This window comes from Pseudophryne corroboree, chromosome 1 (genome assembly GCF_028390025.1).
Source record: "Pseudophryne corroboree isolate aPseCor3 chromosome 1, aPseCor3.hap2, whole genome shotgun sequence".
Taxonomy (NCBI): domain Eukaryota; kingdom Metazoa; phylum Chordata; class Amphibia; order Anura; family Myobatrachidae; genus Pseudophryne; species Pseudophryne corroboree.
Window position 1 is genome coordinate 1,151,898,124 of NC_086444.1, and position 12,642 is coordinate 1,151,910,765.

At 42.5% G+C, this 12,642-nt stretch overlaps 1 protein-coding gene across 1 annotated transcript in view; it reads right to left on the reverse strand.

Annotated features, from left to right (window-relative positions):
• Positions 1-5,577: 5,577 nt before the first annotated feature.
• NAT8L (N-acetyltransferase 8 like) overlaps positions 5,578-12,642 on the reverse strand; it is a 92,990-nt gene continuing 85,925 nt past the window's right edge. Inside the window, exon 3 of the mRNA XM_063951672.1 lies at positions 5,578-7,897. Within this exon, the coding sequence (XP_063807742.1) occupies positions 7,530-7,897 (368 nt within the window). The 3' untranslated portion in view covers positions 5,578-7,529. The remainder of the gene's footprint in view (positions 7,898-12,642) is intronic.

The following is a 12,642-nucleotide window of genomic DNA, read 5'->3' on the forward strand; positions in this document are numbered from 1 at the left end:
GATGGCGTCCTCCATAGATGTAGTCCCTTGGGCGAGGTGGAGGATGAGAGATCTTCAGTTGGACATCCTGAATTATATTCGGAAAGGATATTCTCTGAATTATCGTATAAAACTAGGCCGGAAAGCGAAAGAATCTTTGACCTGGTGGACGGACGAACGGCTGGTCAGCAGAAGGACGTCTCTGTCGGACCATCATGCTCTGGTTCTGACAACGGATGCGAGTACAACAGGTTGGGGTGCTCATCTGTTGCACAGAAATTGTCAGGGCACATGGAGCGAAGAGGAAGCACGTTTGTCTTCGAATCACAGGGAGATGAGAGCGGTGTGGAATGCCATACAGCAGTTTCAAAAACAACTTCAAGGAAAACATCTCAAGGTTTTTTCAGACAATGTTTCCGTAGTGGCGTATCTCAATCGCCAAGGAGGCACCAGGAGTCGAGTGCTGATGGAGGAAGTGTCAAAGATATTGAAATGGGCGGAATGCCATCTCAAAACTCTAGCAGCTCTACATGTTCCAGGAGTGAACAATGTGGTGGCAGACTTCCTCAGTCGACAGGAGGTATTACCAGGAGAGTGGGAGCTGGACGATGTAGTTTTTCAGCAGATCATACAACAGTTCGGAAGGCCTCAGGTAGATTTGATGGCCACACACGTCAATGCAAAAGTTCCACTCTTTTTCTCCCGATGTCATCTCCCAGGAACAGGGGGAGTGGATGCTTTCTCCCTTCCTTGGACGTTCAGACTGGCGTATGTGTTTCCCCCGTTTCCTATGATTCCAAGGACTCTCAGGAAGATCTGGGAGGACAAGGCACAAGTAATCATAATTCTTCCCTACTGGCCGAAGAGGGTTTGGTTTCCTTCAGTGCTCAGGATGGCAGTGCAGGGTCCTTGGCGGTTGCCGTTGAAGAAGGATTTGCTGCATCAGGGGCCATTGTTGCATCCGAATCTACAACAGCTTCATTTGACGGCGTGGAAATTGAGCGGCAGTTATTAAGAAATAGAGGTCTGTCCGAGCAGGTCCTCGATTTGCTTATACAGGCAAGGAAAAAAGTATCCTCTAGTGTTTACTATAGGGTCTGGAAAAAGTTCATCTCATGGTCTGGATCAAGATTTAATCCATCAAAAGCAGAAACATCTCAAGTTTTACAATTCCTGTTTGAAGGCTTTGAGAAAGGATTGGCAGTGTCCACTATCAAGGTTCAGATATCGGCTCTGAGTATTCTGTTGGGACGGAGATTGTCTGAGGAGGACTTGGTCAAAAAGTTTTGTCAGACAATTAAAAGAATAAGACCTCGAGTTAGGTCAACTCTTGCTCCTTGGGACTTAAATTTAGTTCTCAATTCTTTGATGCTGCCTCCGTTTGAGCCTCTGCAGGATATTTCGTTGAAGTTCTTAACTTGGAAAGTAGTGTTTCTGGTAGCCATCACAACGGCCAGAAGAGTTAGCGAATTACAGGCTCTGTGGTCAGAAGAACCTTATCTTAACTTTTTCCCGGATAAAATTGTTCTGAGAACTAATCCAGATTTTCTGCCAAAAGTTGTGTCGGAGTTTCACCTCAGTCAGGACATCGTGTTACCATCTTTCTATCCGGATCCGCAGAATGAGGAGGAAGAAGCAATGCATAATTTAGATCTGATAAGGGCAGTTTCAATCTATATGGAAAGAGTTAAACAGTTCCGTAACACAAAACATCTGTTCGTGCTACACTCTGGTGTGAAGAAAGGTGAAAGGCCTACAAAGCAGACAATTTCCAGGTGGATTACAGAGCTTTTGACATTTGTATATGAAAGAAGTGGTCGCAGAGTTCCAGAAGGTTTAAAGGCACACTCTACTAGGGCCATGGCAACTTCTTGGGCTAAGAAGGGTCGCGTGTCGGCGAAAGACATTTGCGCGGCAGCCACCTGGTCTTCAATGCATACATTCTCTACTCATTATGCATTAGATATTGTTGACACCCACTTTGGGAAGCAGGTCCTTCAAGGGGCTTTGCAATAAATAAGTATTATTTTCAGCATCAAAACAAGGCTTCCTGTGTATTACATTGCCCTCCCTATAACGAGCGTTGGTATATCCCAGTAGTTATGGCTGCCATGAAGTAGCGTAGAAGAAAGAAGCAAATTATACTTACCGATAATTTCATTTCTTCGAGATACTTCATGGCAGCCTACAAAATCCCTCCCTTATTGGGTTTCTCAGAGAGACTTGTCGTAGGAGACACTCAAAAGACTAGGGAGGAAGGGGTGGAGTGCGGTTATATACCCATAGTGGGTGGGCCCTAGTGGTTTAGGAAAACTCCCTGTCTAAAGTTAGGAATAGGGATACAATCCCAGTAGTTATGGCTGCCATGAAGTATCTCGAAGAAATGAAATTATCGGTAAGTATAATCTGCTTCTATCCTAAAGCTGTCTTCATAACCATTACAAGCCTTGTGAAGTTGTTCCTATTATACCCAGTTCCCAGATTATTGTTGTCTTGACTCAAAACGTGACCATTCATATTTTTCAGAACTCCTGCCACAAAAAAATCCCAAAAGGTAATTTCATCAGGAACATACAGCTAGGACTCTTCTAAGACCATTATTTTATTATCTAGTTTTGTTTTGGGCCAAAAAAAAAAGCACAAAATGCAACATGTGCCCCAAATACGGCCTCTTAGATAGTCCCTCTTGAACAACTTCCCCCTTGTCTATTCTTACTAAACCATGGACCCACTATAGATACCGTCTTATGAAGATTATTCAGTTATCTGAGTTGTGGTTCAGCAAAATTAGTCAATGTTTACATCTTACCCAGGTGCCTGCAGCAGAATTTTAAATAATCTGATCATCAATTATCATTTCGAATAGAGAAATGCAATTTGTCTTGCTGTTTTGGAAAGTTTTTCAGCAGAAGTTAGGTGTTGTGTCAGAATCCTGAAGAGTCAATCCGAGTTGAAATTAGCAATCAATGCCTAGAGTAGTACCTAAAATGTATTATATCCAATCTAATCTCCAATCTGGTTGGTCAAAATATTTGCTTTGGGCGGATTTCACTCCTACTAATGTTACTCATGAAGCAACCTGGGCTTCATTATTCTTTTGTTTCTGTTAGATATCCTATGGTAGATCTTTCTCCTTTTCATAATCGCACTCATAAATATTCCTGAAGACAGAGTTATACACCTTTACTATGTACCACACCTAGACGCAAGTACTTTTTGAACAAACATCACTGCAGGACACTTGGCTTCAAAATATACGCTGGGAACGTTAACCTCCAACAACTCTCTGTTACATTGGGACCAAAGTACATTGGACCTAAATAGATTTTTAAAGTCATTTTCAGTTATACCCCCCATCATCTCTTAAAACCCCAAATAAGTTAATTATTACATTTCCTGAAACCAAGCCAAGGAATGCGAGATAGAAAATATAACCTATATTCTGAGTGGTCTCCATATGCCATTAGTACTTGCTGCATTGGGAGGTATAAAGTATGGGGACAATAAATTTTTCCAGACTTACTGAACATCTTAACAAACTTTTCATATGCACTTACCCCTTAAATATTCCCATTAGGGTTCATGAGACTGTTTGTAGTGGTGGGATAAGAATGATGATGATGATGGGTTATGAATAATTTAGGTATGGGTTTAGCCCCACGACAGATTCTTGCTCTTTCAATGACTGCTTGGTATCCAATGACACACATAACTCAAGCAATCCGAATAGTACCTCTATAAAAGTGGCTCACTCCTACAGCTATCATCCTGTCATAGTTTCAAGTTTCTTTGTATCCTTTTTGCTCTGGTATTGATTTTCCCTCTACAGGCTCCAGTCTGTATCACTGATCACATTTAAACTCTGCCTGCCTTGACCATCGGCCATTTTTTGATCACCATTGTTTATTTATTGACTACGGTGTGTGTTATTAGTCCTGATTTGGATACCTATCACCTGTTCTGACTTCAAAGCATCTTTTATCTGGTATCCGGACTCTGGGTCGACACCACTTAGGTCAACACCCATTGGTTGACAGTGAATAGGTCGACACTAGCAATAGGTCGACATGACCATCAGGTCAACGTGAACAAGGTCGACATGCAAAAAGGTTGACATGAGTTTTTCACATTTTTTGCTTTTTTTAAACTTTTTCATACTTTACGATCCATGTGGAATACGGTCGGGAACGGTAACCTGTGCCAAGCATAGCATGGCACCTTGCCCGAAGCATGGTGAGCGAAGCGAGCCATGTGAGGGAACACGGTGCACTAATTGGGGTTCCTGGTCACTTTCCGAAGAAAACAACACCAAAAAATACATGAAAAACTTATGATGACCTTTTTTTCATGTCGACCTAATGGCAGTGTTGACCTATTTTTAGTGTCGACCTAGCCACTGTCGACTAATAGGTGTCGACCTAAACACTGTCGACCCTGAGTCCCATACCCCTTTTATCTACAGCCTTACTTGAACAGTCACTCTCTATGTATTTGATAATCTATCACCTTGTATGTATCGCTTTGCTTATATTGACAGAAATGATATGTACTGTAAGCACCTGAGACTTTGTAAAAACCCAGGGAGCTAAAAAGTATCTGTGAGCAGCAAAATGGGGCTGCATTAGGTGGCGCATACCAATAGCTTGGTTTTAAGGGCTTACGGTAAGGTTTAAGATGTCAGGCATTACCCTGGACATTATCAAAAGTGAAGTACTTTACATTAATGAATTAATTATGCAGTTATCAAAGACAATGTTTGCATGGTGTTATTTTCCAACATAGTTAAACATATTTCAGTTTCGTAGTATTAAAAGTATAAGGTGCCAAAGTCAGGAAAGTAGAGTTAGAAAACAAAATAGGCAATAACATCACTTTGTAATAATAATAATAATAATAATAATAATAATAATAATTTAAAAAAATAATGTATTGCTCGTAGATCTCTCAAATGAATAACAAATATCACTAGATAAACTGGTTATTTTGTCTAAAGTTAGTGAACAGCACTGAAAACTATATGTTACGTTTTACTTGGGTTCATTCTTTAACTCTGTAGTCACAATACTCCCCTTTAGAATGTAAGCTCTCACGATCAGGGCCCTCAACCCGCATGTGCTTATCCTTCTCTTACTTAAACTATCCTCGACGACACCTAATCCCGCAGTTTTCTGCCAATGTGATACTTATGACACGGTTATTTACCCTGAACTTATCCTATATTGTCTTCAACTGTAAGTCACTATTTTCCCGTTTTGATTTTTAATTTATGTAATCTGTAATTGGGCGCTGCGGATCCCTTGTGGAGTGATATAAAAAAGGATAATAATTGTCTAAAGTCATTTCTATAGACTGCTATTGCCAAAATGACAAGAGTGATCTTAAATTTGAAGTTAACAATATTCACGCCTAACTCGAATTCCAAAATCTCAGCATGGTGTTAAAGCAGCAATCCCAAATAAAAGTTTTTATTATTATTATTATTATTATTATTATTTGTAAATAGTAAGTTAAGTACCTTTCAAGCATATGATAGTTAATTTCTTAAAATCATTATCTCCTTTTCAAAATCTCTAAAGGGGACAGACTAGAAAGGCTGGCAGTCATACACATGTTCTCAGCATGTCATGCAGAGAGGGGAGGAGTTGGAGAATTTTACAGTGCACAGAGAACAGGGAGGCTTTCCAAAGCCTATTTGCTCACTAGATCATGAGCATGTGACTGTGGTTGCCATGGTAGTCCATGCCGATTTATAAATGATTAATAGCAGCATGTTTAAATTAACAACATAGAAATTTACCAGCATTTAGATTATGGTCTGCCACAGGGAGTTATTTAAAAACAAAAACATAAAACCGTTTTTTCATGAGATTGCTGCTTTAGGAGATTGATTGAATGTAGAATGTTAATTAATACAATTTGTTTTACACAACATACTTTAGTCTGTGCAGCCTACTTTATATTATTTTTTAAGATTGACCCAAGATCCCTGGTATTACATATAACATATTTATCATTGGCATACAATAGAAGTCCTGTAACAGTATACATTCAGTGCATGTCTTAAAGCCTTTGGAGGACATTTATGAAAGTGGAGTAAAGAATATGTGAGTTACAGTATCTGAGATTACTATACATCCTTAAGAAGTTTCCTTGCATTACCTGTTATTCTCTGGTTTAGAAATGTCCCTTTTATTGGTTGCTTTGCAAATGTCACTACTATACCTGTATAAAGGTTAATGATTATCTGCAGTAAGAAATAAAATACAGTAACAAGCTTACTATATTATAGAAATGCATTCTCTAAAAATGTGAAGACTAAACCTAAATTATCAACATACTGTGCAAATCTATTTTTTTTCTTTACATTATTATCTTTTAAATTAAAAGCTACCCGGTGACCCCTATACATACTCCATGCAAAATTCTATTCCCAAACATGTTAGAAAATGTATACAATTCAAGACAGGAGAAGCCACTGACTTGGATTTAGTGTTTTGGCAGACACTGTACATACATACCAAGTACAGACACATGCCAAATCAGCGTTGCATTGCTTCTTGCATTAGACAAGTCAGAATCCAGATAACATATTTAAAGCAGTTACATTTACAAGGGTATCTGCAAGGTAGTTTTATATACATCACATGAATAAGGAGCTGTTTGGTATCTATACATTCCTCCCCTACAAATATATATTTCTATATTTTTGTTTTCTTTTACTCATTGCTCTTGCTTCAGCAATGAATGTGCAAATGCATTGCCAAGGTAATGTTAGCTTCTCTTGTGCTTCAATGACATCATCAGTATGAGCCAAAGAATGGGAGTGAACTTCTAGTACCCTTCAATGCACGTTTCCGAGGACTCTTGGTCCTGAATTGCAAGTAGCGCCGTGACTGTAGGAAAGCTGGATTCGTTCATAATCTACATAATATTTTACAAATGGGCTCAGTTTGGATGTAACATTTTGTCTGCTGGCTTTAAAAAAAAAAAACAAGAGTATGACATCTGGTGAAAGTCACAGAGCTGGATGTCGATTGAAAGATTTGGCAAAATTACCAGGCACATCCATGTAAGTGTCACCTCATTGCCTCATTGGCGGTGCTATGTGTATACGTGCAGACACTTCCTCTTCATGCATTGTACCAAGCATCAGTATTCACATTGTCTTGCAAATGGATTAACTAATAGATAGATCTATTATTAGCACACGTCACTGGTGTAATTAATTGCGTTCAGGTTTACTTTGATATTCCCATCTGAATGGCGGTTCATTGATTGACATTTAAAAAAAGAAAAAGATACAGTATTTACACAAGGCCAGTAATCCGGTTCATGTGCTTAAGTAGTTGCAACGCCTATGTGAGCTTCACATAACCGTTAGGACGCCCATCCTAACTGGACAGTGAATACCGAGGACGCATCTCACAGCAAGGGACTGTGGTACATTCAGGAGCAAATTAACTACAAGAAGGGAAAATTGACTTTTGTGATCGTTGCAGTGATGGGTTAAAAATAAATGAAAGCAGCGGAAAGGGACGGACAGAGCGCCCTCATTCTTCACGTAGCTGGAGACAGTAGCGGTGGTAGCGGAGCTGAAAAAACATTCTCTCCAGTAATGAATGCGTCATCCCTGGAACAGTATGATGCTCCACGACGCCCACGTGCTTGAACCCCAAGGACTCGTACAACTTGTGAGCTGCGATTTTCACAGCTGTCGTTCCAAGCACAATGGAAGAGTAGTGGTTTACCATAGAAAACTCCAGGACCTTACGGCCTAAGGCTTTGGCAATACCCTTCCCACGGTAGTTTGAATCTACAGACATTCGGCGTAGTTCAACAACATTGTCTTCTTCGTTGCCTCTGGCTGCCACTATTCCAACGACTTTCCCGTCCAGGACCGCTACCCAGAAGCAGGAACCTGCAAAACACAACCACACGAGTAAGGGACAGGAAAGCAAATGGCCTTCTTTGGGTATTTGTGTTGAAACTTTATATTAAAATGTAATATTTGGCTGATACTGTATTGTTTGTGTACTGAACTGAAGTAATTGAATAGACTGCATTCTCATTAACACTGGGTCCACCTACAAAATGGCTGCCTCCGCAGGGTGCCAGTGACTGGAGCAGTAGAGTTATTGTTTTCCGGATAAGTGGCATTTCTGCAGTAGTACAAGGAGAAGTGAGTTTGTGATTCATCTCAGTGGAACATTTTGCAAAGGTAATGTCCTATGTTTATGCAATAGTTTAAATGAAGTCCAGCCTGCTACCACTTTGCTGTATGGTACCGCCTGTTTGAATGAAATAGACTTTCCTATTTTTCTCGCAAAATAATGCTCAATTTAGCCTCATTTCTGGAATATCCGCACAAATCATGTGTATGGACTGACATTATTACAGGCGTGAATCATTTTATTACATCGCTTGGCATGGGTATGCAATACATTGTTCCTTTCCGCCAAAGTGCAACATGGAGGACCAAAAATAGGTCCCATTAGATGTATAGGATGAGATCCGATCTCAGCCAGTTCTGAGCTGGTGCACGATTCAGCTCCTTTTGCTGACTAGAATTGCACATGTGCTCTGTCCCGTGGCAAGAAATTTACCTAAAGATGCACATTCTCCAACTCTCTCACCAGTGGCGTACAGTTTCCGGTTGCACAGCATGCGCTGCACACTGACCCATGGATCAAGGGGAACCTTCCCCCAGGGCCAGATTAAGACTTGTGGGGGCCCTACCAGTAAAACTGTCAGTATGATATTCTGGCGATGTTATTAAAAAATGTAATGTGCAAATACTCCCAGCAGTACAAATGCATTAAATACACTGTAGTGTTCCCAGGGGATGCGTTTAGCATGCTGCCATTCGGGATGCCGGCGGTCATGTGATCGTGGCTGGAATACTGACACTACTCGGGAGACCAGCACTGAAACACCGACAACTGACATCTGGAAGGTAGGTATCGGGGTACCTGTTAGGGTTAAGGCCCAGATGGGGGAAGGGATAGGGGACTGGAGGGAGGGGAGTTAATCCTTGCTGCCACTTCCGGAGGGTTGGCGTGAGGCGGGGGAAGGGGAAAAAATCTTCATTTTTGGGATGATGCTGTCGGTCATGTGACCACTGGCATCCCGACAAGAGGTGTTTCATACCAAATCTGCTCCCAGTTCACATTATGCCTCATAGAATCCCCAGTTTGCCTATACACCAGTGCCCTCCACACTCACTGGTGATGCAGCTTTGTGTGTGGCCCCCCATTGTGTGGAGGCCCCTGTACGACCACCCCAGTTTCCCTGTTGTTAATCTGGCTCTGCCCACAACGCACACACCATGTACCCAGAACACTGTGCAGTGCCACCCACCCCCTCCATATACAGTATGCACCATCTTTCCAGCGTTGTCTTTGGAATGAGGATGCCAGCACAGGAGATGGCAAGGACTCTGGCACTTTCTCATTTTTTGTTTATGCATCTCCTTTATCTATACATTTTAATATTTTGCTTGTTGGGATGGATCCTAATAATGTTGAAAATAATAAAAAATGAATAATGAATCATTTTAAACAGAGCCTAGTGGTCCTAGTACATAGGGGCTAATTCAGACCAGATTGCTAGGGTGCGTTTTCTGCATTCCTGCGATCAGGTAGTCGCCGCCCACAGGGGAGGGTACTGGTTGTGTGCAGGGGTGCGATCGCATGTGCTGGAGAGCTGCACAAACAGCAGTTTGTGCAGTCTCTGCACAGCCCAGGACTTACTCTTCCAGTACGATGTCGGGGCCCGGAGCTGACGTCAGGATTCCTCCCACAAAACGCCGGGTCCCTCCTGCGTTTTCCCAGACACTCCCTGGAAACGGTCAGTTGCCACCCACACACGGCCTCTTCCTGTCAATCTCATTGCGATCGCCGGTGCGGCCTCTCCCCATCGCTGCAGTGTATACGCATGCGCAGTGCAGACCTGTTCACCCGCTGTGCGAAAACGCACGGTAGCGATCAGGTCTGAGTTAGCCCCGTAGTTAGAACTTGCTCAATCTGTTGTGTGACTTATATGAGTTTTGCATGAGCACCCCAACAATAGTTCCCAATAGTAGTTATATATAATTATAATTAATATTTTGGATTTTAGAGGGGGTGTTTAGAGAAAAAATATATATAGGCACACCTGGTCAAATCGAGATTTGTCCATGACCATCAGAGACAGCAGCAGATTGTAGAAAGATATAGCCACATACTGTACAGTAAAATGCAGAAGAGAGGCTCAATATAACCACAAAAAGTAATATTAAATTACTTTTTTGTAATATGTTAAAATGATACAGTTATGTTGGGTAACTCCTTAACACAAAGACAAAGATGAACAGTTCAGAAAAATGGAAATTATAAAGTAATATAAACTCTTGTTAGTATGGTAATCACATGAAATGAAAGGTCCCCACACACGGAGCGATATGTCCTCCGTTGGGGTGCTGGGATCGGCAAGTGCACACACACACATACCAGCAACGACAGTGGGCCATGCTGCTCCTCCCCCACCCTGCAATCCGTTCTTTCGCATGCTGGGGGTCGCACATCGCAGAGCAGGGGCGCCCAGCATGTTGTTGCGACTGCAATTTAATTGCGGTTGCAGCAACTGTGGACGACCCCGTGCAGCCGCTCCCCGCCCTTTTTCGTGGTACTTGCAGCGGGAGTGTGTGGCTTTTCTACAACATGCAATGTGGGAGAAGTACATGAAACAGTGGGAAGACCTTCCCGGACCCCAGGAAAGTGACAACTTCATTATCAGAATCATACAGAAGGATGTTAGTGAGCAAAAGGAAAACACTAGACGCTTTTAAAAGGTGTTAAATGGCTGATTGTGCATTTAAAAAAAAAAAAAGTTTAAGGATGTAAAAAGTTTGCAAATTTCATTTACTTAAAAGGAATTAAACTAAAAATGCAAAAAAAGTGCTTTCTGGCTAAATTGCGGCTATTTTATAGTAAATAAAAGTAAAAAATGATCCAAAGCAATTATTTTTTGCTGAAATAAATGCTTTCGTTTACATTTAGGGTGCATAATGTAACAAAAATGTTTATTTCGGGGTAACTGGAGGCCATTTATTTTTTAACCCCCAAAAATGACATGTAATTATTGGCCCAAATAAGCTAATTAAAAACTTCCAAATGGCTAATTAGTCATTAGGGGGGTCAGGAGGTGTTGGCAAGGGGTTCTGGCGCAAGTCCTGACATTTTTAAGTTAAAATAACGATTCTCCCTATCTTTTCTCACCCTCAGGAGGGTGCGCATGGAAAAACGTGAATATACAAGAGAAGCATTGCAAGTTTATCATTGGATTGCATATACAGTTTGCAAAAACACAAGGCAACTTGCACCTATTTGGATTGATCCCAGAAAGTTCAAAAGGAGCAATGCAATATTTTACCTCTTACAAAACAATGGGGGCCTTATTCTGAGATGGGAGCAAAGCTAAAAAAAAAAAATAGCAAGTAACTGTGCAGCTGGACAACCCATATTGTAATGCAAGGGGTGTAAATCATACTTGCCTACTTTTTGGCTACTACCTCCAGGAGGGGGGTATGGAGGAGGCGGTACGGGGGCATGGTGACGCACAGTGGTCGAAGTGGGGCGGTATACGACGGTATGGTATACCGCCACTTCTTGCACTGACATGGAAATGAGGAAATTAAAGTGCAGCAGGAGGCGAGGGAAGTGGCCATCCTGCTGCACATGTTGCTCCCCGTCCCTGCGCGGCGGCCGGCATCTGTGTAGAGCGCTGTACTAGCTCACAGCCGCTCAACGCTGCCAGCCGCCCGCCCACCGCACGCCGCTCAACACCGCCCGCCGCTCACTGCCGCCCACCGCCGCCAGCCACCAGCCGCTCACCGCCGCCAGCCACCAGCCGCTCACCCGCAAATGAGGTAATGTTCCCCTGCTGTCACCTCTCTCCCTGTCATTACCATCCCTGTCCCTACTGTCACTATCTCCCCGCTATCACTGTCGTCACTCTCTCTCTCCCTGCTGTCACTGTCGTCACTCTCTCTCCCTGTCGTCACTCTCTCTCCCTGTCGTCACTCTCTCTCTCCCTGCTGTCACAGTTTCAGCTCATTCAGTGTGCTATAATGTGAATTTGGGCTCATTCAGTGTGCTACAATGTGAATTTCAGCTCATTCAGTGTGCTATAATGTGAATTTCGGCTTATTCAGTGTGCTATAATGTGAATTTCGGCTCATTCAGTGTGCTACAATGTGAATTTCGGCTCGTGCCGTGTGCTATAAGGTGAAAGGGTCACCAGTACTAGATAGTATAAAGGGTTCTACTACACTGGACACGCCCCCTTTTGGGTGACCACGCCCCCTTGGGCGCACGCATAATTCTGTCCTTGACTTTTGCATACCCCCACTTCAAAATTTCCACTTCAACCACTGGTGACGCATCATTATTGCCCCACCCCCACTTTCAATGCCAACATTACTGGCATTGTAAAGCAGGGCTATGATGATACGTTTAGCAAATTGCGTCAACGCCCCACCCGCTTCTCCTGTGTGACTGTTTGCTGTGGAAAGTGCATGTGGGGGGAGCAGGATGCGGGAGACTTGCCCACCTCCCGGGGATCCTAGAGTGCCACCTGATTTTCAGGAGCCTCCCAGCCTTTCCGGGAGAGTAGGCAAGTATGGTG